General features: G+C 35.4%; 1 protein-coding gene across 3 annotated transcripts in view; it reads right to left on the bottom strand.

The window, feature by feature from the left end:
• LOC136030876 (zinc finger and BTB domain-containing protein 41-like) overlaps window positions 1–26,847 on the bottom strand; it is a 51,914-nt gene that overhangs the window by 14,256 nt on the left and 10,811 nt on the right. For all 3 annotated transcript variants that reach the window (XM_065709954.1, XM_065709955.1, XM_065709956.1), the window contains 2 exons: window positions 25,340–25,516; window positions 12,041–12,205 (listed from right to left, as the gene is read on the bottom strand). In XM_065709954.1, the coding sequence (XP_065566026.1) occupies window positions 12,041–12,205; window positions 25,340–25,516 (342 nt within the window). The remainder of the gene's footprint in view (window positions 1–12,040; window positions 12,206–25,339; window positions 25,517–26,847) is intronic.

Raw genomic sequence — 26,847 nt, 5'->3', positions numbered from 1 at the left:
AAACTTGCGAATACAACATTCTTTGCTGTCCCATTGTCTGTGCATATAAATAGATTGTCAGGTTTACCGACTCTTGAACATGCAACATATAATGGTCCATGAGAAAACAATCCGTATTCAGATCTATACCTCATGATTCTAATGATTGCCCTTGAGCTTTGTTGATGGTGATTGCTAATCGCCCATTCCCTGAGTCGCCATCGTCATTTATATATCCCCCTGTTACGTAGTTAAAAACATATATATATATATATATATATATATATATATATATATATATATATATATTATATATATATATATATATATATATATATATATATATTATATATATATATATTTTTAGTTTTTTAGTTTTTTTTTAGTTTTTTAGCTTTTTTAGTTTTTTTTCTTTTTAGTTTTTTTTGTAGTTTTTACCTTTTTTAGTTTTTTTTCTTCTTTTGTATTAGTGTGAAATAATTCAGACGTCATATGCGGACAAACACGACGTCACTCGACAGACAGACAGACAGACATAACCCACAAACAACTTATTTTTATATATATTTATTCATATTTTTTTAGTTTTCTTTTTCTCTTTTATTTTTCAGTTTTTTCCTTTTTTTTAGTTTTTTTCTTTTTTAGTTTTTAGTTTTTTTTAGTTTTTTACCTTTTTTTAGTTTTTTTTAGTTTTTTAGTTTTTTAGCTTTTTTAGTTTTTTTATTAGTTTTTATTCTTTTTGTAGTTTTTGCCTTTTTTTATTTTTTTCAGTTTTTTTTTAGTTATTAGATTTTTACCTTTTTTTAGTTTTTTTTAGTTTTTTAGCTTTTTTAGTTTTTTTTTCTTTTTAGTTTTTTTTGTAGTTTTTACCTTTTTTAGTTTTTTTCTTCTTTTGTATTAGTGTGAAATAATTCAGACGTCATATGCGGACAAACATGACGTCACCTGATCCACACACAGATCCACACACAGACAACTTATTTTTATATATATAGACTAGCTGTTGGGGTGGCGCTTCGCGCCACCCCAACACCTAGTTGGTGGGGGCGCTTCGCGCCCCCCCAAGCCCCCCCGCGCGCGTAAGTCGTTACGCGCCATATTAGTTAGGCGCCATATTAGTTACGCGCCATATTAGTTACGCGCCATATTAGTTACGCGCCATTGTAGTTGTGTCCCTGTGTCCCACCTGTGAATATAGATAGATTTATATATGTGTTTCAAACTACGTAAAAATTGCGAATATACAACATTCTTGGCTTTCCCATTGTCTGTCAATATACAAAGCCGTATGTACTAATAATGACGTCATATGCAAACGCTCTTTTTACAAACAAACAAACATGCATACACACAACTCGTTTTTATATAGATAGATAGATAGATAGATACAATACAAATTAACTACGTAAAACTTGTGAATATACAACAGTCTTCGCTGTCCCATTGTCTGTGCGTATAAATAGATTGTCAGGTTTACCGACCCTCAAAGATGCAACATACAATTGTACATTGGTAAAGCAATCTGTATTAAAATCTATACCGCATTTTTCTAGTGATTGCCCTTGAGCTTTGTTGATGGTGGTTGCAAATGCTAATCGAATTGGGAATTGCAATCTTTTAAATTGAAAAAGCAGATCCGTTGGAATCATGGGAATTCGAGGAATAAGAACAGCCTCACCCTCATAAGGCCCTGTCAAGATTGTGGCATCTATTAGGTTTTCCATTGTTTTTTTTTTTACGGCAAGTCGCGTGCCATTGCAAAGCTTTGGTGGGTTGATATTTCTTAAAAGTATTATTGGTACAGCTATTTTTAGTTGTAGCAGGTGTGGTGGACACCCTGAAGGATCTATGGAATTTAAAAATTCAGATGGATAATTAACCGCTTCATTTGGTTCCGAAATACAAATTAACTGCGTAAAACTTGAGAATATACAACATTCTTCGCTGTCCAATTCTCGCTGCATATAAATAGATTGTCAGGTTTACCGACCCTCGAACATGCAACGTACAATTGTCCATGGGAAAAACAATCAGTATTAAGATCAATACCACATTTTTCTAATGATTGACCTTGAGCTTTGTTAATGGTGATTGCAAATGCTAATCGAATTGGGAATTGCAATCTTTTAAATTGAAAAGGCAGATCTGTTGGAATCATGGGAATGCGAGGAATAAGAACAGCCTCACCCTCAAAAGGCCCTGTCAGGATTGTGGCCTCTATTAGGTTTTCCATTGTTTTTTTTTACGGCAAGTCGAGTGCCATTGCAAAGCTTTGGTGGGTTTATGTTACGTAACAATATTATTGGTACGCCTATTTTTAGTTGTAGCACGTGTGGTGGAAACCCTGAAAGATCTATGGAATTTAAAAATTCAGATGGATAATTAACCGCTTCATTTGGTTCCAAAACTGTGTCGACTGACTTGTAAAGGACTGCCTGGTCTTGAATCTTGGTCAAAACAATATTGTTGATTTCGTGGACGTCTATATTTTTGGGTGCGAGAATCGCTCTTTCACTTAGCCATTTATTATTTTTATAATTTTTTAGAATATTCGGAAATACTTTTTCAATCAATTCATTTTTGGAGGTCACTAAATTACAGAAATCAGCAGGTAGTTGTATATGTCCTGAAATTGAGTCTACTGGGAGCTTTCCGTTTCCCATTGCCAGCAATTGATCTGAAAATGTTTGACCAGAGTCATCGTTTTGCAATCGGACACGCATATTTGTAGTTAATTTTAATGTTTTTACGTGTGCCCATAAATTAGAATTTTTCAGGCAAGCATTCATTTCGTCTGCAGGAGTTGATCTAGGTATTATAGGTAATGTTTGCCTGAAATCTCCCGCAAGCAATATTAAGGTGCTGCCAAAGGGTTTCGACTTCCCTCGCAAATCTTTCAAGCATTGATCCAGAGCCTCGAGCGATTTTTTGTGTGCCATTGTGCACTCATCCCAAATAATAAGTTTGCATTGCTGCAATACTTTACCCATCCCAGATGATTTGGAAATATTGCACGTGGGAGTTTCTGTAGAATGCAAGTTCAGAGGCAATTTCAAAGCGGAATAAGCAGTTCTTCCACCAGGCAGCAATGTTGCGGCTATTCCGGACGACGCAATTGCCAACGCTATATCATTTTTAGATCGAATTGATGCCAGAATCAGTTTTATCACAAACGTTTTACCAGTACCTCCTGGCGCATCCAAAAAGAAAATTTCTCCAACGTTGTTATCGACACAATGCATTATCGTATCGTAAATGTCTTTTTGTTCCGACGTTAACTTGGAAATGTTATTTTGTACATACGACAATAGATCACTCGTACTGTAACTTTGTTCACGATCCAATTCTACACATGTCGAAACAGCAGCGATACGGTTAGGTGAAGGCATTCCCAAACCCTGAAGAGGTTTGTTTGCCATACTTATGCAAAAATCTTCTATAACAACTAAAGTGTAGTTATAAATTTCTGGTGTAAAATCAAAAGTCATGTCTGACGTCTCTAACTGTTTTCGATGAAGTATATCTTCGGACATTTTTGACTTATATTTTTCCCATAAATCTGTAGGAGCTGATGGAGAGCAAGTTGTTAAAATGATGCCAAACAATGCACGAATTTGACTTGGGGTTGACGTTTCGCACGCGTCATTGATGCAGTTATCCCAGTGTTGGTCATTCTCCAATAAATTCAGAGCTTGGCATGCACTACGGTAAGTGTCATGTATAGTACCATTTACAGTCCTCAAATACTCAAAGGATGTCGGACCGGGTACATTCACCAAAAGCAGGCGTAGAAAGAAGCATTCATGTTGATTGGGGTGAACGGTGTAGAGTCTTCCTATCGTGGTATCTTTGAAGATGGTAGGTTGGCCGTCGACTGACTTACCCTGTTTTCGACGTTCAAATACTTTATTTTTAGTATTCCACGTGTAATACGAAGGCACTTCAGTATACAGCAGTTTTTTCGCAAAAGAATCATTTTTGCAAAGCGAAAAAAAAGCTGTTAATGTTGTATCCGGTGGATTCAGGACTCTTTGTTGCACGTTGGTTTCCGTGAAATAAACACGTTGACCATTCTGTAAATGTATCAATTCAGAATTTCTATCACTGATGAAGTACAATTGTAAAAATTTATGATTCTCGCCTGAGAATGGTAGAAGGGACCCTGCTTTATGATAAATTTGCCCTTTTACCTTGAAAGTAGACATAAATTGATCTGGATTTTCGATTTGGGCTCCAAACGACGTCATTTGGAAACATGAGTTGTATTGTCTGATTTTTGACAACAGCAAGTCTGCTTCTGCGTTGCTCTAGTAGTTCCTCGGCACGCCTTCTTTTTTCACTTTCTCTTTTAGCAGCAAGTCTGCTTTCGCGTTGCTCTGGTAGTTCCTCGGCACGCTTTCTCTTCTGACTTTCTCTATCAGCAGCAAGTTTTTTGGCATAGACTCTTTGAGCATCTTCATCAGTCATTATAAACTTAAGCATTAATAGAATTCTACGCGAACATACGTCTTATATAACTTGAATGACGTCACGCCTTCAAAGCAAAAATGATGGCAACTAATTTCATGACGTCAGCCGAAACATGACGGCGAACATATGTCTTATATAACTTGAATGACGTCACCTTCAAAGCAAAAATGATGGCAACTAATTTCATGACGTCAGCCGAAACATGACGTCACCTGATCCATCCACAGATCCACACACAGACAACTTATTTTTATAACATTCTTCGCTGTCCAATTGTTGCTGCATATAAATAGATTGTCAGGTTTACCGACCCTCGAAAATGCAACGTACAATTGTCCATGGGAAAAACAATCAGTATTAAGATCTATACCACGTACAATTGTCCATGGGAAAAACAATCAGTATTAAGATCTATACCACATTTTTCTAATGATTGACCTTGAGCTTTGTTAATGGTGATTGCAAATGCTAATGCCCATAAATTAGAATTTTTCAGGCAAGCATTCATTCGTCTTCAATGGCTCTGGTGGTGCAGCCAATAGAGGAAGTTTAACTTTTCCTGAGGCGCAACACATTCCCATTGTTTCACCATTGAATTTCAAGGCCTTGCAATAGGGACAAATTTTAGACATTGTCCCGATTTGAACACATCTACTCAAGCTATAATCATCGACTGGGTTGTACCTGAATGCCAGGCGATAACTTTCAGGTTGCTCTGATTCCTTGGCACGCTTTCTTTTCTTACTTTCTCTATCAGCAGCAAGCCTGATTTCTTGCTGTTCTTGTGATTCCTCGGCACGCTTTCTTTTCTTACTTTCTCTATCAGCAGCAAGCCTGATTTCTTGCTGTTCTTGTAATTCCTCGGCACGCCTTCTTTTTTCACTTTCTCTTTTAGCAGCAAGTCTGCTTCCGCGTTGCTCTGGTAGTTCCTCGGCACGCTTTCTGTTCTTTCTTTCTCTATCAGCCTCGAGCCTGTTTCCTTGCTGTTCTTTTGATTCCTCGGCACGCTTTCTGTTCTTTCTTTCTCTATCAGCCTCAAGCCTGTTTCCTTGCTGTTCTTTTGATTCCTCGGCACGCTTTCTGTTCTTTCTTTCTCTATCAGCCTCAAGCCTGTTTCCTTGCTGTTCTTTTGATTCCTCGGCACGCTTTCTTTTCTGACTTTCTCTATCAGCAGCAAGTTTTTTGGCATAGACTCTTTGAGCATCTTCATCGGCTTTTGCCATGGTAAGTTCATCAGTCATTGTAAACTTAAACATTAATAGATTTCTACGTGAACATATGTCTTAAATATCTTGAATGACGTCACCGTCAAAGCAAAAATGACGACAACTAATTTCATGACGTCAGTCAATACAGAAACATGACGTCACCTGATCCACAGACAGACACACAGACAGACAACTTATTTTTATATATATAGAAGATGTGCCGGTGTCCCGGTCGTCATTTGTGTCCCGATGTCCCGGTCATTAATTTCGTCAGTCGAAAACATGACGTCAGTCGACACACAAACATGACGTCACTCGACAGAAACACACACAGACAACTTATTTTTATATATATATATAGATATATATATATATGTTTTTAACTACGTAAAACTTGCGAATATACAACATTCTTCGCTGTTCCATTGTCTGTACATATAAATAGATTTTCAGGTTTACCGACTCAGATCTATACCTCATTATTCTAATGATTGCCCTTGAGCTTTGTTGATGGTGATTGCTAATCAAACATTCCCTCTGTCCCATCGTCATTTATATATATCCCTGTGCCCCCCGGCGTCCCCGTTGTAGTTGTGTCCCTGTGTCCAAGACGTCATTTATAGTCGACAAACATGACGTCAGTCGACACACAAACATGACGTCAGTCGACACACACGTCCCAGTCGTCATTTGTGTCCCGGTGTCCCAGTCTGTTATTTCTCTTTGAGTGTCCCGGTCGTCATTTATATTCCCTGTGTCCCAGTCTGTATATACATTCGTTTTTGAATTGGTATATGATGAAATAATTTTTTTGTTTTTTTTCCTTTTTTTCTTTTTAGTTTTTTTTTTTTTGGTTTTTACCTATTTTTTAGCTTTTTAGTTTTTTTTCTTTTTTCTTTTTAGTTTTTTTGTAGTTTTTACCTTTTTTAGTTTTTTTTATTTTTATTTTTTTAGTTTTCTTTTTCTCCTTTATTTTTCATTTTTTTCCTTTTTTTAGTTTTTTTTTCTTTTTCAGTTTTTACTTTTTTTTATTAGTTTTTTTTCTTTTTAGTTTTTTTGCTGTTTTTACCCTTTTTTTAGTTTTTTTTAGCTTTTTTTCTTTTTTAGTTTTTAGTTTTTTACCTTTTTTTAGTTTTTTTTAGTTTTTTTAGCTTTTTTTTGTTTTTTTTAATAGTTTTTACCTGTTTTTTAGTTTTTTTTCTTTTTTAGTTTTTTTCTTCTTTTGTATTAATGCTAAAGCCAAGGTTCGAACCTGGAACCTCTCGAACCTAGAACCTGGAACATAACGCTTTACCAACTCACCTACTTCGGCTTGAATACATTTACCTTTTTTATTTTTTTTTTTTATTTTTTTATTTTTTTTTAGTTTTCTTTTTCTCCTTTATTTGTCAGTTTTTTTCCTTATTTAGTTTTTTTTTCTTTTTTAGTTTTTTCTTCTTTTGTATTAATGTTAAAGCCAACGTTCGAACCTGGAACCTCTCGGACCTAGAACCTGGAACATAACGCTTTACCAACTGAGCTACTGTATTTGTATCGGATTAATGATGCTTCTTGACTACTAAGGTCCCTGCGTCGGCCCTGTAGTGCATTCCTGCAGCATGGTTCGATCTCTGGGTCCCATATTACCACGCTAAGGTCAAACCCACTGCACCAACACAGGTAGTTATATAACTGAGCTACTTCGGCTTGAATACATTCATTTTTGAATTGGTATGTGATGAAATAATTCAGACGTCATATGCGGACAGGGACGTCACTCGACAGACACACAGACAACTTATTTATATATATATAGATTATTTATATATATATATATACTAGCTGTTGGGGTGGCGCTTCGCGCCACCCCAACACCTAGTTGGTGGGGGCGCTTCGCGCCCCCCCCCAAGCCCCCCCGCGCGCGTAAGTCGTTACGCGCCATAATAGTTACGCGCCATTGTAGTTGTGTCCCTATGTCCCACCTGTGAATATAGATATATATATATATATATATGGTTTTAACTACGTAAAACTTGCGAATATACAACATTCTTTGCTGTCCCATTGTCTTTGCATATAAATAGATTGTCAGGTTTACCGACTCTTGAACATGCAACATATAATGGTCCATGGGAAAACAATCTGTATTCAGATCTATACCTCATGATTCTAATGATTGCCCTTGAGCTTTGTTGATGGTGATTGCTAATCGACCATTCCCTGTCCCGGTGTCCCGGTCGTCATTTACATCCCCCTGTTTCCCCCGGTGTCCCCGTTGTAGTTGTGTCCCTGTGTCCCGGTCGTCATTTATATTCCCTGTGTCCCGGGTCCCGGTCATCATTTGTATCCCGGTGTCCCGGTCTGTATATACATTCGTTTTTTAGTTTTGTTTTTCTCCTTTATTTTTTTCCTTTTTTTTTCTTTTTTAGCTTATTTAGATTTTTAGATTTTTTAGTTTTTTTTATTAGTTTTTAGTTTTTATTTCTTTTTAGTTTTTTTTGTCCCGGTCGTCATTTATATCCCCCTGTTTCCCCCGGTGTCCCCGTTGTAGTTGTGTCCCTGTGTCCCGGTCGTTATTTATATTCCCTGTGTCCCGGTCGTCATTTGTATCCCGGTGTACATGTCCTGGTCGCTTTCTCTTTGAGTGTCGTCATTTATTAGTTTTTTCCTTTTTTTTTAGTTTTTTATTGGTTTTTACCTTTATTTTAGCTTATTTTTCAGTTTTTTCCTTTTTTTTAGTTTTTTTTTATTTTTTATTTTTTTTATTTTTTATTTTTTTTAGTTTTTTACCTTTTTTTAGTTTTTTTAGTTTTTTTAGTTTTTTTAGTTTTTTAGCTTTTTTACTTTTTTTATTAGTTTTTAGTTTTTTTTTGTAGTTTTTGCCTTTTTTTAGTTTTTTCACTTTTTTTTTTAGTTTTTTATTGGTTTTTACCTTTATAGTTTTTTTAGTTTTTTAGCTTTTTTATTTTTTTTATTAGTTTTTAGTTTTTTTTGTAGTTTTTGCCTTTTTTTAGTTTTTTCAGTTTTGACGTCACCTAATCCAGTTTTTTCAGGTGACGTCACCTGACACATCCATCCACACATCCACAGACAGACAGACAACTTATTTTTATATATATAGATAGATATAGATACGTCAGTTGACAAACATGACGTCAGTCGACGCACAAACATGACGTCAGTAGACAGACACACAGACAAACAACTTATTTTTATATATATAGATAGATATAAAAATATATAAAAATTTATATATATATATATATATATATATATATATATATATATATATATATATATATATATAACATTGATGAAGAGAAATCACATTGATGATTTCTCTTTTCACTATATTTTATTTTTATTATATAATTAACTTTATTATCTCTTTTTTTACATATTTTCTTTTTATTTTATTTTTTTATTTATATTTTATTTAAATTTTACTTTTATGATATATTTTTATAAAATATAATTTTATATTTTCTAGCTGCACCTTGGTTCAAAAACAATGCCTGTAAAACAATTAAAGCCGACACAGACTTTACTTTTTTTAATTTCCACTAATACCGAGTCCATCCCATGTTTATCAACCCCTTTTTGCATTTTATACTTATTTTTCTTGATTCACTAGGAGAATAAGGTAAGAATAAGAAAGAAATATTTTCAGAAATGAAAAGATGAAATATAACAGCTGATTTCATTAAAGAATGTCGTCATTCCCTTTTTTGAGTAGCGTCATCATTTGACCCATGAAAAAAAAACAGGATTAAGTCTGGGACACTTTGGAATAATAACATATATAACATAATAATAATAACATTATGATGAGGCACCATAACTATGGTGCCTCATCTAAGAGGACGGAAATATTCCAGGTTGAGTAGCAAATTACCCCATTTCCATCAAAAAATCACTTCATACTACAGTACAATTTCTTTACTTTAACCACAGCTTATATACCAATACAGTTATGAAAACCGGATTTATTTTTGGGACACAGTGCGCGGTAGCGATGCTAGCGGCTGGAGACAGAAAACTGGTAGTGGTATCTAATTGGTAACAGGAAACTGGCATTGGTATCTAAGCTGTGTATGCAACAAAACAAAATTGCGTTCTTGCCTATGGTGTTGTAGTACGATCTACGCGTCGGAGCGCGGGCTTTGAGGAGGCGCCAAGTTCAGAGCTCTATACCAAAAGCTTCTCATGGGCAAGATAGGAGTTTTCATAACTGTATGGTATCTAAGCTGTGACTATAACCAAATTATTAATCACACCTGAACACAGATAAGTGATCAGCCACCATGTGTCCAACATTAAGTGTTACAAGTGCGGGCCAAGCGTTAAGTAAGGAATAGGCAATGTTTACCTACGATATAGAAAAAATAAATAGTAGTATAACCTTATGAAGGACATAAATACCCATTCTTAACGGACTGTAAACCAATTTCCAATATTTGCCAAGGCAACCAGCATAAGATATATAAACCTTGTAAACTAAAGGCTGAAAATGTAATTTTTGTTTGGAGCTAGGACTTGTAAAGTGTTGTCAAAAATATTTTTACAGCACAGAATGCCACAAAATGTCAAAATACAGCAAAAAATTGCTTCAAAATACGCTCTTGTTTAAGGACAAAAAATGTTTGTTCAATTATTAGCAATGTTGAACTACGTAGCTGAAAAAATATGCAGGTTTGCTTATTTTGATGATCACAAGAAAGAAATGACGATTATGACGAATGACAAGAAAAGAAAAATATTCAGGTTTGCTTATTATGATGATCACAATAAAGAAATATCGAATATGACGAATGACAAGAAAGAAAAATATGCAGGTTTGCTTATTATGATGATCACAAGAAAGAAATGACGAATGCCAAGAAAGAAAAATATGCAGGTTTGCTTATTATGACGATCACAAGAAAGAAATGACGAATATGACCAATGAAAAGAAAGAAAAATATGCAGGTTCGCTTATTTTGAAAATCACAAGAAAGAAATGACGAATGCCAAGAAAGAAAAATATGAAGGTTTGCTTAATATGACGATGACAAGAAAGAAATGACGAATATGACGAATGACAAGAAAGAAAAATATGCAGGTTTGCTTATTATGACGATCACAAGAAAGAAATGACGAATATGACCAATGAAAAGAAAGAAAAATATGCAGGTTTGCTTATTATGACGATCACAAGAAAGAAATGAAGAGTATGGCCAATGAAAAGAAAGAAAAATATGCAGGTATGCTTATTTTAACAATCACAAGAAAGAAATGACGAATGCCAAGAAAGAAAAATATGCAGGTTTGCTTAATATGACGATCACAAGAAAGAAATGACGAATATGACGAATGACAAGAAAGAAAAATATGCAGGTTTGCTTATTATGACGATCACAAGAAAGAAATGACGAATATGACCAATGAAAAGAAAGAAAAATATGCAGTTTCGCTTATTTTGACAATCACAAGAAAGAAATGACGAATGCCAAGAAAGAAAAATATGCAGGTTTGCTTAATATGACGATCACAAGAAAGAAATGACGAATATGACGAATGACAAGAAAGAAAAACATGCAGATTTGCTTATTATGACGATAGCAAGAAATTTTGACGGTCACAAGAAATTCATTTCTTTTAGAAAAAATCTATATAGTTTATGCAAGGTGTCTGCATCCAATATAAATTGTGAAGTTAGTATTTGAGAACCTAATAAATGCCTTAAAATCTTTTTGAACTTTTACCTGGACAGGATTGAACTTTCATTAATTTTGGAGGGAGATCATGCATAAGTTTGTTTTTTTTCTTAGATCTTACTGTGTTCTCATTTTTTTCAGGTTTTAAAGTATCCAAATTTTATTTGGATACTTTAAATTTTAAAGACTACAGAGCCTTTTTGAGGCTAATATCTAGTGTTACGACCTGCATTTACTTAATGTTTATTACTTCCATTTTGGCGTCCTTTTTTGAGTCGAAAGGCAGGGAAGCAGAAAAGGGCAACATTACAACCTCTATAGTCAAAAATCCTCAACAGGAGGTTTACAATCCCCCCTCTCAGGCCCCTTAGTAAGTTTTGTAAATCGTCTGCTGGCTAGCAGAACTGGCAGGCTACTACAAAATCCCAGAGAGATGTTTAATGGCTATCCAAAAATACCACTTCTAGAGTTGAAAGGCTGAGAAGCATAAAAGAGGTTATATTATAATATCAACGGTCAGAAATCATTTTGTGTAAATTTTGAGCCTATCATCTAAAAATAAAAAATAAAATGAAAAAGGGGCAGAAAACTTTGTTGACGTTAATGACACAGTGAGTCCCTTGTTCATTCATAAATACTAAATTTAATTCCTGTTTAGCAAAATAAAAGTGAGAAATCTGACAAAACTCAGGATGATCAGAAACATACTTTTAGTCATGCTAACGGTTGAGTCTAGTTGGAGAGGATCAGGATCAAGCACCATAAATTTGCCTGGATCAATGATAAAAGGACTGTCCTCCGGTTTAACCTGAGGAACAGGATTTGTGTTCCCAAAAAGCTGTTCGTTACAATTTAGGAATACATCTTCAGCTTCTGAAATAAAAATATAAATTAATTCAAATAAGTTCACATTAAGCATATTAAATTGTCTATCGATTTCACAACGTGTAAGTACTCAGTAGTCATGTAGTTAATCGGCACTTTAACCACCAAATCAGTGTAAATCTCTATTATACCACCTAGAAATTGGATTGTTTCATCGCTGAATTTGTGTAAATGTTCTTAACAAGTACGTGATTAGCTTGAATATTTAAGCCATGTAAAAATAAAATAATACCTTTCTAAACCCACAGACAGTCAATAATGGAGCCTAATCACAAACACACATTTTAAACTTGAGCCCATTCTTAGAAAATACTGCTCAATCTTGGACAGGGGCTCTTAGGTTATTACAAGAGGAAAACTAAAAAACAAACAGACTCAATTATGGATAGATACAAGTTAAGGTAAGTGTTGTGAAGCAGAATAATTATTGTCCCAATACAGTGCTTAAACTCCAATCTTAATTAAAGCTGAATATTTTATGCAGAAGGCAAATAGTCGAGAAGGCATAGTCGAACATACAGCGATTTTTATTGGTTTTACTGCACGGAAGAGTCTGAAATGAAAAAGAAAGACTTTAATGCTTCTTCTGAAATTAAAAAAAATAAATATGTCTCTTCACTTGATTCCTGAGTGATGATTGCGGAGTAATTTAGGTTCAAGTTTGGCTTTATTGCGATTGCGTCATTTTAGGTTTCATTTTCTCGTTCATATTTATAAGCTATTTTTTTTCTTTTTTTGACGAACACTGTAATTTTATCCTTAAATGTGTAAGCATAAATTTAAAACATCCTTAAATACTACATTTGATGACAATCAAACACTAAATAGTTATCGTTTTTTTGTTGTTTTTTTTTACTTTTACACTGTAACGTTATCCTCAAATCTGTAATTATAAATTTAAAACATCCAAGGCCATATCCAGGGTGGTAAGGGGGTTTGAACCCCCCCCCCTGAAATGCTTGTCCGACTTGTAAAAACGTAACAAAAATGAATATAAACAAATGTGTATGCGTTTTTAGCTTTTTGTAAACACCCTCAATAGAATATCTTTGTAGCCCCTTCCCTATACGTCAGAAATGTAATCTACAGCCTCACAAAAACTTTAATATCAAAACGAAGCACTTTATTTTAAACATATTGTCTATACAAGGCCGTATTTACGGGAAGGGGTGTGGAGGCTTCACCCCCTCTCCCCCTCCAAAATTTTTGTCTTAATCGAAAAAAAGTAACAAAAACGCTTAGAATCAAACTTATGATGGTTTTTTAAAGTCCCCCCTCCTAACAAAATCCTGGCCACAGCCTAGTATCTACAGATAGTTTATTTTGTTGACTAAAAACCTGCCAACGAATCTCCATGTTGTTTTTAAAAGTTGTCTCCGTGTTATGAACCTCCTTAACTCATGTAGAGATAAGTCTCAGTAATACATCGATTTGAAGTAATAATTTATGGAAATACAGAAGGAGGTACATCGGTAAAACCCATCACTACGTAGCGAAGCAGTTATAAATAAAAAAGGAGAGCGGAGCTTTGAATCAGGCCTCAAATGGAAACTCTGAATATTGAATCCTTGACTTGGCTTTGAGCGACCATTTTCTTGAAAACACTCAAAATTGGGTATTCCTTAATAGCCACTTTACAGGCCATAGAGTCTTTGCGGGGATTTCTGATTGTATTATTAATGATTTTTGTTATTTTTTGGTTGACAATAAACACTGTCTTATCCTTTCCTCAGCAATTGTCAGAGAACTAAATACGTTGGAATAATAGGTTATTTCAGAAAGAAAAAGATATAGGCAATCCCTATCTCAAAATGCCACGGTCAAGGGGTACCAATATCCCAGCGTCCAATAATGAGATGTGTTTTTTTTTGTTTTTGGGGGCGTGGAACGAAATGTAAGTAAAAAGCGACGTGGCCCGATAGAAATGGAAACTCTAAAAAACAGAGTCGTCATAACAGTAGATACATCAAAAGAATTAGATATTTCTGTTGATTCTGAACATACATAGCTCATTGAGTTTAATGTCAACAGTCAACATCAACAGTTAACACCCTGAGAAAATTTGCCGAATTTTCAAAAAAGGGGAAAACACCGCCAAAAAGTTAAATGATCTTAATGAAAATCACGCCAGCAGATTCAGCATATCAGAGAACCATACTGTAAAGGTTACAAGCTTTTATATACATTTTTTTTCTAGGGGTGATCGTATCGAACCAATGATCCTTGAAGATTGGAACAGGGCTAATTTTATCAGATATCAAAAGTACTAGTGCTTTTTTAAGTGAAAAAAGATTGGAGGTCAACTAGTCCCCCTCCTACGCCCCTTTTTCCTCAAAGTCGTGAGATAAGAATTTCTTGTTACAACACGACCATAGTTTGTTACTACAAGCGTTAAATTCCTGTATTTATTTTATTGCAAACGATTTGTTTGTAGACTGCCTTCCAAAAATGTGAGGTAAAAATAACACTGGTAATAGTAATTTTCATGAAATAGATCCTTCTTTACCTAAGGCTTGTGACAGAAAAACAAATGCACTTTTAACTACATTATCCTTAGCCTAGTGAATTCTTTGAAGCTCTGGAAGCATTTTGAAGTATTGAACACGGAAAGGGAGAGATAGGGAGCTATAAAAACAATGAAAATATGGTGTGAAGTGTAGGAGAGGGTTATGTTCAGCTTCCTTCACATATAGGATCAGCCCAGATGGTCTAAAGTTGAGGAACCAGTCTTCAATTGCGTTGCGAGGCATTATGTTGCGGAGCACCAGTTATTTTGCTTGGAGTAACAGGTTACTGCTTAGCAGCTCTTTTTATTTATTTTTTCTTGTGATCAGCAGCCGTCGACTCTGAAGAGGTAAGAGACGTAAACTCGAAGTTTTTCCTGGGTGTGGTAATTTTGAAGCGGGGCAGAAAAAGACCAGTGAAAGTTTTCAAAATTTCCAGTAGTTTTCCAGGCGTAAAATGTTGTTCCTCAAGCTGCACATGGTGCCAAAACAAAACTATTCTAGCTGAAAAAGTAAATTTTTCCAGAAAAATTTCATGTTAAACTCCTGCAAACATCAAATTGTCTCTTTGAGAATCAGAGAACCAAAATTCACTTGAATTTTCACACAATCAGATTTTTGGCGTTTTCAATTGAGAAAATTTGATATGATAGCCAAGTGTGGTTTGTGGAGAAAATGGGATATTATTTGTGGATGGCGTTCTGGATGTCAGAGTACGATGGTTAACAATCAGCAGGTCTCCATGGTCCCTCAGGCCACCCACCAATAAGGTGACTACCACTGCCATCCGTGGGCTTACCCACATAAAGATAAGTTTCTTTTCGTCTCTGTCTGATGCTAATCAAATTCTAATTTTTTTGATTTTGTTATATTTTTTGTTACCGTCATGGATCCGGCTAACGTTAAAATTGGAGATTTGTTCCTCGCCAAATTTGCGGGTTATCCCCTTTGGCCGGTTCGAATCCTAGAAGTTATGAAGACAAATACCGGAGACAGCAATTTGTTGTTTTTTGCTATGACAAAAAACACGAACGTCAGGTTCTATCCGTCGCGAGTTTACTTAGCTTTGATGGCAATGAGAAGGAAGCCTCGACAAAGAAAACTAAGGGTGTTAATCATGCGTTTGCAGAGCGAGAAAATCATCCTGATGTTTACCGATAGTTTCTAAAAAAAAAGGGAACGATTCGGTGACAGATAGCCTACTCTCAGATCCCACTGCTGGTCTCCGTAGACTAGTAGTGGCTACAGAGAATGAACTTGCAGCTACAAAATAAAATCTAGCTAAAGAAATCATGATAAAAATTAACCAAAAGCTGAAAAAATCGACTTTGCAGATTGCAGCTAATTTTCATGCTAAGTCTCCAGTTGAAACACTGGTTTCTGAAACCTATGATGCAGTACATGTTGAGTTTTATCCTAAATTTGAACTGATTGATAAACATCAAAAAACATACTTGTATATGATTGATTTGTTGCAAAATTGCGCAAATCAACTTGAGCTCAAAATAGACGACACTGAGCAGGAAGGGAGAAGTGGTTCTGTTGTTTAATAATGTGAAGCAGATTCCTTCGCAGAGTGTGGGGGACACCATGAAGCGTGTATTGTTTGTCAAGATGGGTCTAACTAATATCAAGGGTTCAGACATAGATAGTGTTCAGCGATTTAGAGTTGGATCAAATAATGCTCAAAGACCAGATAAAGTTGCCCCTGTTCTCGTCCAGTTTGGAACAAAAGAAATAGCTCGTCATATGTTTAAAGCGAATAAGCAGCTTAGTGGCTCAGGCTTATTTATAGCTGAGAACCTTACGAAAGGTAAGCACGATCTTCTGAGCGTTTCAAGAGATAAGTCTGGAATTCACAGTGCGTGGTCTGATCAAGGCCGTATTTTTGTGCGCGACACTTTTCTCTCTTTTTTCAAGTGCTATTTCTTGTTCTTTTATGTGAAATACTATAATATCTGATCAAGACCGATTTGGTCTTCAGGATTATTTATCAAGAGGTATTGCCAGCGATAATGATATTCCGATTGTTGAGCTAGAGCCTATGAGGGAGAGTGATTATGTTCGGTTGCCGTATATTCATGACATAAATCAAAAGAGTCTGCGACTATCTTCTTGGATTGTCCACGTGGCTACAAGCTTCCTGGATATTTTGGAATTAATTGAACAATTTTCTTCCTCTTTTGTTAATATGGGATTATGTAAAACATTTTTTTTGTTCAAACCAGTCTCTCTCACTGTATTCATTTCTAGGTTATAATCTTCGTGTTCAGAACCGAGTGGTGATGGACCGTGGTGGTATTGGATTCCTTGGAAAGAATGGAAAGGGATCAGGAATGATCTTAGTATATGGATGGAAGGTAAGGTTGAACCTTTTTCAATTAAAATTGAATTTGATGGGAGAAAAATATAATTAGTATGGTGTATAAGCCACCCAGTACTCACCTGGAGGATTTTGTGGGAGGTATGACTCAGCTGATTTCAAGGGTACCGTCTGGAGCTAGTCATATTGTTATGGGTGATTTTAATTTTAACCTGCTTGATTTGTCTAATCATAATGTTGATTTTTTAGATTTTATGATGTCGAATGATCTATATCCGCTTGTGAGTGTACCCACGAGGATTGTTGGACAGAGTGCAACCCTAACTGATTATATTTCCGTTCGTTCTGCTGATTTGAAGCTTTGTTAGGCTGATGTTGATGTTGTTGTTGTTGTGCTGATGCTGATGTTGTGGCTTTTCCTGGTTCTGACCATCTTCCATTGTTGAGCGTTATGAAGTCTCAGTTGTACAGACCAAAGCAAAAGAACATAAAGGCAAGGTTAGTGAAAAATGGGAATCTTCAAAAGCTTGTGGAGGAGGTTAATGTTACCGACTGGACTTTTTGACTTGACTTTATGACTTTATTAAACAAGAAACGATACACATAAACCTTGTACAAAGGAGAAAGGGAGGCAACTCGTTTTGTCGCATTTAACAATAGAGAGAAAAAAAAGAAGAAGGAATTACACCTCAATAGCTCACACGGAGTACATAAAAAAGAGAGAGAGAGAGAAGAAGCGGGAAAAAAAATCGACTCGTAGACACGGATGGGACTTATAAACTAATTTATAAATAAATCACATTACATTCAGTCCCCACTAATATAGGCAGAAAGAACTATCTCGTTCAATTTCTTTTTGTATGTATAGAGTGATGGTGACTCATTTATTAAACCAAGTAGTTTATATTTATTGGCAATCTCAGGTAGTTGATATCTTAAACTTAGTCTTGGTCTCTCATTTTTTATAAAAGGAAAAAGAAACTTATTCCTTGCTCTTGATAAATGGCTATGTTTATTTAAATTTAAATGGCTGGACCACTCTGTTTTCTGAGGAAAAATCTCCTACAAGAACACTTGATAATCTACTGCCTGTTATTCTATCCACCTATGATAGTGCGTGTCCTATTAAGTTAATGAAAGTGAAGAAACAGAAACCCAGTAAAGCATGGATAACGAGTGAAATACTGGAAGAAAGAAAGCGAAGGATTGAGCTTTATCAAAGATGATAAAACTGATGGTTTGCCTGAATTTTTCAAAAAACAGCGCAATTTAGTGAACAAATTATGTCGCAAAGCTATGGCTGAATATCATGATAAAAAGTTTCCAAATAGTAAAGGAAATATGAAAGAAACATGGAAACTGATAAATGAAGTGACCGGTGGGAATGCTGAAACTGGAGGGAATGAAGTACAACTCGAAGGGTTCATCCCTTTATGATAAGTCTAGAATTGCAAATAAGTTTGGTAATTTTTTCTCTAATATTCGTATTAAAATGCAAAATACTGTAAAAAATAGAAGTCAATAGGTTCAAGAATACATTATGTGTGATAATAGAGGTGAGAGTTTTGAATTAGACTTTGATCCGTGCAAAAATGATGAACTGCTTAAAATAATAAAATTTCTGAAATCAAATTCTGCGGGAGTAGACGGTTTATCTCTTCGAGCGTCTACAATCATTACATTACATTTTTACATTACATTTGCATTATATTTACTGCACCATATCTGCTTTTTATTATAAGTCTGTCACTTGAAAAGGGCATTTTCCCTGATCTGCTAAAAGTTGGGAAAGTGATACCTATTCATAAATGTGGCCCTAAAAAGAAAATTGAGAGTTGGAGACTGATTTCGATCCGTCCATTGTTTTCGAAATTTTTTGAAAAAATTTTTCATAACGTCTAGAAAGTTTCATACAGGCTAATGGTTTGCTGAGTGAGACCAAAGTCGGATTTCGCAAAGGGCACTTGACGATGAATGCTTTGCAACAATTTATGGAATCAAATAACAGTGGTATGGACAGAGGTGAAACATCTCTGTCTGTATTTATAGATACTCGTAAAGTATTCGATACAGTTGATTTTAAAACACTACTAAGTCAGATGAAGTCGTTAGGTGTCCGCGTAAAGTGCTGAAAGTGGTTTGAAAGTTATCTCACAGGGAGATCCCACAAAGTAGTGTTGAATGATATGCGCTTAGCAGCATTTCCAGTGACGTGTGGACTACCACAAGGATCAGTGTTAGGTTTGCTGCTTTACCCCATCTACGTTGATCTCATGCGTCTTTATTTGAAAGATATGTGTCTTATCTCGTTTACTGATGATATCGTTTTAACTGGGTTTGCCTCATCTATGAAGGACCTGGTGAGAAAAACATCCTAGGTTCGAATCCAAACCTTTTAGAAATCAAATAACTCTGAACAGTGACAGAACTTCATATCTCATCATCTAAAACCCGAGCAAATTCCCATATCTCTCATAAATAAATTTTGGGGCAATGATACTGGAAATCCTGATTTTGAAAAAGGAATTCCGATTTTTCTAAAATTTTCGATTTTGATATTTATTACATTTTGGCCGTTTAGTACCGTGAATAGTAAGCAAGAAGACATGCACTCTTCTATATCCGAAAATGAACCGTACACTAAAAAATAAAAGTTTACTCAATAGACCATTTCATAGATGATCATTAACCGCAGTATATGGTACACAGTTTTAATGCACGTAAAAACTGAATAATTCGGATAAAGAGTTTGACGATTCACGTTGTTCAAGTAGGGTTCCTTCAAACAAATCTTGTTTTTAAAGGGATATCATCTTCATTTGGTACAGATAACCATTAGAATGTAATACAATAAACTCAATATATTTCCACGCAGGTGCGGGCCTATGCCCATATCCGCAAGCACCCATATTGCCGACTTAGTCCAAATATACTCCCAAGCATCAGGGGATAGTAGGAAGTAAATTCACCTTTCTCGGTTGATTTGGCGAAATTCTTACTGAAAGTTAAAGCAAAGTGGGCTTAAAAATACTTCCGATGATCAGGAACCCCTTGCCCTTTTCCCAACCTAACGAAGATCAACTGACCTCCTAAGTAATAGCCGGTGCGCAGATATAGACATCTGACAATAAATGAATAAGGCTTTAAATTTTTTGTTTATTGGCCCACTTATTCTGAATGGACATGATAAATATGTCATTGAACAAAAACTTGACCTCTAAAATCGGGGAATTATCCAAAATGACTTTTGAAAAGCACTGAACCAATTGTCCAGCTCGAAATTTTTACTCGATAGTAAAAATATGGTTTGACCTCAAAAAAATCGCTATACAAATGATTCTTTCACAACCCGACTAAAACACATATGCTGAATCTGAATCCAGAAATTCTACTGCTCTAGCTCTTTCACAATTTGGAGTTTTTTTAGGTTGAGGTTGAGGGTGAATCTTTTAATGTAAGGAATCTCATCCTGAAAAGACATTTCCGAATTTAGAAGTTGTTTAGGGATTTGATTTAACATCTATCCATACATCAGAACATTATAGCAACTTGGATTAATTTTGGAACGGGTGAGGTAGTCTCTGAGGCAAATTTGAGGTAAATAAAAGTATGGCTTTTTCGAAAATCGTCATCGTCTACGAGTTTCAAAGGATTTTTACGTCTCCGATTCCTTGTCTGAAAGATCTGCTTTCTACCATTGACCCTGCTTCAATGTTTCAAACAATGGGTCACTGTTGCAAAGAGTTCGGGTGAAGAACTCCAGACGTTTTTCAACTACGAACTCTGCTTGCCACCACCTTCGTTATTTGAGCTGAAGGGTTTCCGTCGATTGGCGGACAGACCAGCGCTTACCAATCCAATCTGACCTAAGGTTTTAGGTCTGCAATCAAAGACAGATTGCGTACTTAAAAGCTTGGATGGAACTCGGTATATGCTAGATGGCGAGATCCTTCTGCATCGTTTGCCTTGGGAGAAATGCAGCACATACGCGGATATCAGCACCAAATACGTCGACTACGTGACGCGAAGATATGGATGCACTTTCATAGCGTTTGAGGGGCATTAAGCTGGACATTAAATCAAAGAAGTGACGAAAGCGAGGAGGAGCAGGTCTTAAGGCTGTCCTACGATCAGCATTCAGCCGCAGAAGCCTTGTTTAGTAAAAAAAAAAAGATTTCTTTAGCAACGCAGAAAACCAGAAGGCAATCATCAGCATTCTGCCCACCTACATTAATGATGCGGGATGTAAAATGTACCATAAAGTGTACTGACTGTGATGACTGATGTCAAGTCGGCAGAACACCAACCCACTGTCTTAAAAGGGGAATATACAGACTTACTAGTCCTTTTACTGCAGCCTACCACATGAAGCGAGACGGTAAACCGATATTTTTTCATTCCGAGTCAAAGACACAAAAACCTGGAGGCCGTCTATAATGGCAGCTAAACTGAAACTTGGTGACGCCTGTTGCGACCAAATTCTTTTCCTCCATGCCTTTCTTGAATGCGACTCGAGTTCACCAATTTGTGGTATCGGAAAATCTAAACCACTGAACCACGCAAAGAAGAAGAAAAACTTCCAGGATATCGCCGGAATATTCCTGGATTCAGCTTCTACAAAAGACGACATTGGCAAAGCTGGAGAGAAGGTCATGCTTATCTTGTATAAGGCTGAAGAAAATGAAACAAGTCTTGACCAGGTCCACTACAGGAAATTCATCAAAAAAGTCGGAAGTTCTGGGAAGTATGTAGAGGCAAAACGCTCCCAACAACAAGCGATGTTTGCAAGTATCATTCGTTTCGATCATACTTCCAAGTACAATCGAGGAAAAGTGGTGTGTCGAATGAACCCTATGGAGTTTGGCTGGATTGTGCGTCAAGGAGGATTACGAACTGTATATTCAGATTGCAAGAGCAAATGTTCGACGCTGCGATGTTCTTGCAAAAAGCATGGCTTAAAATGTACCTAGGATTGTGGTAATTGTAAAAAAATAAGCTGTTCTAACTGTGAAATAGTTGGTGCCAGAAATCTTGCAGGCGATGGTAGTGGACAAGAAGAGCAAATTTTGAATAGCTTTGCCACTATTCAATGAATCTCTGTGTTACTGTGATTTTTATCTGCCTTATCTAATTGATCTCTGTGTTACATTATATCTGAGTATACCGATCTCTTGATTGGAAACTAGAGCTTCGTCTCAGCTAAGCAAAGCTCTATCACAGAATTTTTTTCCCAAATATACTTTTCGAATTTCCTTTCTCCTCCCCATTCTTACTCACTTTCACGAAAAAAGGTTCCAGACGTGTTGGATTCTACCTGGACTCAATCTTCGTTGTTATCACAGACACGAGACTGCAAATATTTTGCCATAGACCAAGTCAAATACACGCCTACGGGCCCTATCTCTCCCTCAACCTCATTCTCCCTCTCAGCTTTGAGCCCCAAATAATTTTCTTGACTTCAAATATTTAAGTTTCATGTTCAATACCAAAAGAAAAGCTTAAAATAACATATCTGATCAAATTTGCTGGTATATATTCAATCAACGTTTTTTACTCAACCTCAAAATTAACCTGAAAAACAAAATCAAATTTGTGAAAAAGAGCAGCATACTTTTAGGCTTCAGAATCACCACATATTTTTGGGTCGCCTAGTGAAATAATCATTTGCATAGCAATTTGTTTGAGTTGACCCCCTTTTTTAACACAAACACCAAAAACACGAAGAACAACAGGGAATTCTCAAGACAGTGGGAAACTAATCAGAATGAATATTTCGACCCTATGTCCACAGGTCGTCCTCAGCAAGACATGAATATATAAGAAAAAAACTTACAACAGGATAAAATCAATACAACTAAAATGGAAAATTTTTCAAAACAGTCCTAGCATCCTTACTTCAGCGAAGTTCAACCAGGACTGATAAATAAATTGTGATGAAACGAGACAATTCATTGAAATGAAAGAGAATGATTTAAAAACACGTTTTTAATGCTAATCTTGCTTTTTTGGCAGCTGATCTCGTAAGTCTATTTGTGACAGGTTCTGTGTTAATATTTATTGTTTTTTTACAGTATTTTGTCTTTTGCTTTTTTAATATCTTAATATCTTGCTTTTTTAGCACCTGATCTCGTAAGTCTATTTGTGACAGGTTCTGTATTAATATTTATTGGTTTTTTATCATTTTTAATTAAACTTGTGTATGGAGCATTTAGTGAATATTCTCCCAAGTCCCTATTTGAGAAAATATTATTATTAATTTTAAGTCTGATTTCAATTGTTTCTTGAACTACTTGCTTTATGCCTAGGTCATTGATGATAAGGGCGGATTCTTCAAAATATATTTTGTGGCTAGGATTTTCAAACACATGGCTGCTTAAATCAGAATCAAAAACAGAAGCAATATTGGAATTTGAGAGCTTTGGTGATATCATCTTTATGCTGTTGTATAAAGATGTAACGTAGAACAGAAAAAACATATCTAGTAACAGCAAAAAATCATATCTAGTAAAAAACATATCTAGTAAACATATCTAGTAACATATCAAAAAAACATATCTAGTAACAGGAAAAAAATCTTTAACAGGAAAAAAATCATATCTAGTAAAAAACATATCTAGTAAACATATCTAGTAACATATCAAAAAAACATATCTAGTAACAGGAAAAAAATCTTTCATACTCGCGAGTTTTATCTAAGTGGTGCCTTCCACCAAAAAGACTATAATTGCCTTCATCTTGATGTCAGCGATACCTATATTAGTGGTGGAGGTTTTGGCTTTAAGGAAAGCAATATTCCAGATCTACATTTACATCAGTCTACATCAGTCTACCATCAGATTTACATCAGTCTACCAGTATCTCAGAAGCTATGTGTCTTAAAATAGAGATAATGTAAATGTTGAAAACTATTGAAAAATTGAAAAATTGAAAAACTATTGTAAATGTTGAAAAATCAAATGTTGAAACTATTCAACTTGCAACTTTTATTGTTCCTCTGTGAATAATGTGCAAAGTTCTGTTCAACTTTTGAACTACCTACAATATTTTCCTGATAATTTCCAAATCTTACTGTCCATGTAATTATCCCCATAATGTCCAGCCCCTGTCTTCCCTCTGCGCATCCCACCCCATCTAGCTCCATTAAGTAAGTCATATTTCTTTAAATAGAGATAAGGCAGTGCCTTTCAAACGTAAGAACGTTTGCACTTGCAACGTTTATCCCCCCTCCTTGTGAATAATTTGAAAAGAACAATACTTTTAGACTACCCACAATATTTTTCTGAGCATTTCCAGATCTTCCTGTACACGTAAGAACCATAATATTGGTCATAGTCTTTTCGTCTAGGCGTAAAAATACTTAAATATGGTCTACAGCTTCCTAGAGTCTTATGGAGTTTAAAGTTAAAAATAAGCTTCTTCAAAAATTTACTGTTCCTGGGGAAGTGCTAAAATATCCCAAAGTAAAACTTAAGCGTAAAAGGCGAATGATCAAGTAGTTTAAGAAAAAATACAAGCCACTGGGTAGGCGGATAAAGAAGTTGTTTGTATTGTTTCAAAGTCAAAAACCTTTTCTTCAGATTTTTTTTTTTCAAATTTACCTATTTGAATCATTTAAGAGCGTGAATTTTTCATTAACATAGTCTAGCATTGGAAAAGATCATTTCAGATTGGAATGGCTAAGTGTAATTTTTAATTCTTGGAGAGCCCTAGAGTATCTTCGCGCGCGACTCACACAGCCGTATTTATACTTAAAGATATTTCCCAGATGGTGATGGATTCAATAATTCAAAAAGTAAATTTTCAAGTAGATTCTCTAAGTTGGATTTTCAAAAATCAAAAAAGTAAGTTTTCAAGTCGATTTTCAAAGTTGGATTTTCAAAAATTCAAAAAGTAAGTTTTCAAGTCGATTTTCAAAGTTGGATTTTTAAAAATCCAAAAAGTAAGTTTTCAAGTCGATTTTCAAAGTTGGATTTTCAAAAATCCAAAAAGTAAGTTTTCAAGTCGATTTTCAAAGTTGGATTTTCAAAAATCAAAAAATTAAGTTTTCAAGTCGATTTTCAAAAATCAAAAAAGTAAGTTTTCAAGTCGATTTTCAAAGTTGGATTTTTAAAAATCCAAAAAGTAAGTTTTCAAGTCGATTTTCAAAGTTGGATTTTCAAAAATCAAATAGTAAGTTTTCAAAGTGCCTCCTATAAGTGCTTGTATATTTAATTATATTTCTTAACCTTACATATAACATGATGCGATATTTGTTTGAAGCAGACAAATATATAAAGAGCTCGGGATATTTCATACCTTTATTGTTGGTAGTGGCTGGTTCCAGTTGCAGAGGATCAGAATCATACTCAACCTTTACAGATATTCTTGGAAGATTCACCAAAGGATTGTCTTCCAACTTATATGATAAACCAGGATTTGTCTGCTTGTAAAGCTGAGCACAGAAAGTATCACAAGGATAAATGTATTCAGCCTCTAAAAAAATACAAATAATGCACATTCAGAATCCAAAAGACGAAATAAGTCTGATGCCTCTTTAAAATTAGAAATTAAAATTCTGAGATCTTTAAGCAAAAGGGTAGAAAATTGCAGGGTTAGACCTGACAAATTTTTGATTAGCTTCGAACCTTATGAGATATCACTTTCGTATATTTTCTTTCCTTTTTACTGTTTTTTGAGACCAGTTCATGTTGTTATCGCTATGCTGTCAATGTATTCAATTGATATTTCAATTAGCGGAGTCACGATGAGGTAGTACCAGCTAAAATGAACACTGAGTTCTGCTCTGTTGGATGTCAGTTGACTTCTTGATGCTTTTGCTTCAAGTAGTTGGCTCGTTTAGTTGGCGATAAATTATTATGACATTCTTAGAGAATTTCCAGTATTGAGTCGTGCATGCACACAGTGTGTAGCTGACTCGATTGATTTTTCTGTGCGAAAGTTTCTGTGTTTAGTAGTTTATTTTGGGTTGCAGAAGTTCATTTAAGTGACTTGACCTTATGATATGTTTATATGTTTGATATGATATGATATGTTGATACATGATATGTTTCTGTTGTTACAGGAAATGACAGGTACAGCTGGATTTCATTCATTGATGTTTCCTCGATTAAGCTGAATTTTTGGTATAACTTGCCGGGTTGAAATTTTGTACGTTAAGTTGGTCAGATTGTGTTGTCTAACTTAATTCTGACAGTTTGCTATTGATCACTATCGGATATTCCTGGTTTGAGTTGTCTAGAGGGTTACATGAACCATTTCGGCCATTTTTTGGGTCCAATTTTCAGGCAAGCCACTATTTTGACATTTTGTTATGAACTGATTTCCCCTTTGGCCCAAAGAATGTGGCCTTTTCCAGCAGCGTTTCGGGGGGCCATGAACCAAGCATATTATTTGTATGATATATGCATCACAAATTTTTGATGCTTACGCAGATTTCTCAGTTCAATATTTTTGCAGACCTTAAATGCCACCCGAACACTTTTCTGTTATATGATTTGGCTTCCCTAAAGGTTGGCGATATCCATTGACATTGCGAGGTCGGACCATCGCTTACAGTTGGAGTTTCTTGGTTTTGATCACTTTCAAAATCGCATCCAAAGGAAGCGGATACTTAATATATTTAAGGAAATAGGCGTAACAACAGGCCTTTGTTTCTGTGCACAAACTATTTTAGTTATATGGGTCAAAATGGAGAAGAAAACAGGGCCGGATGGTGCATATTCTGATTGTTGACGTTTTAATCGTCCAATTATTTCTGCTAGAGGTTACAAAACAGATAGGGAGTGAAAAAGAAGTCTCCAAAG

This window comes from Artemia franciscana, chromosome 9 (assembly GCF_032884065.1).
Source record: "Artemia franciscana chromosome 9, ASM3288406v1, whole genome shotgun sequence".
Classification (NCBI taxonomy): domain Eukaryota; kingdom Metazoa; phylum Arthropoda; class Branchiopoda; order Anostraca; family Artemiidae; genus Artemia; species Artemia franciscana.
This window is presented reverse-complemented; position numbering and strand designations above follow the sequence as displayed.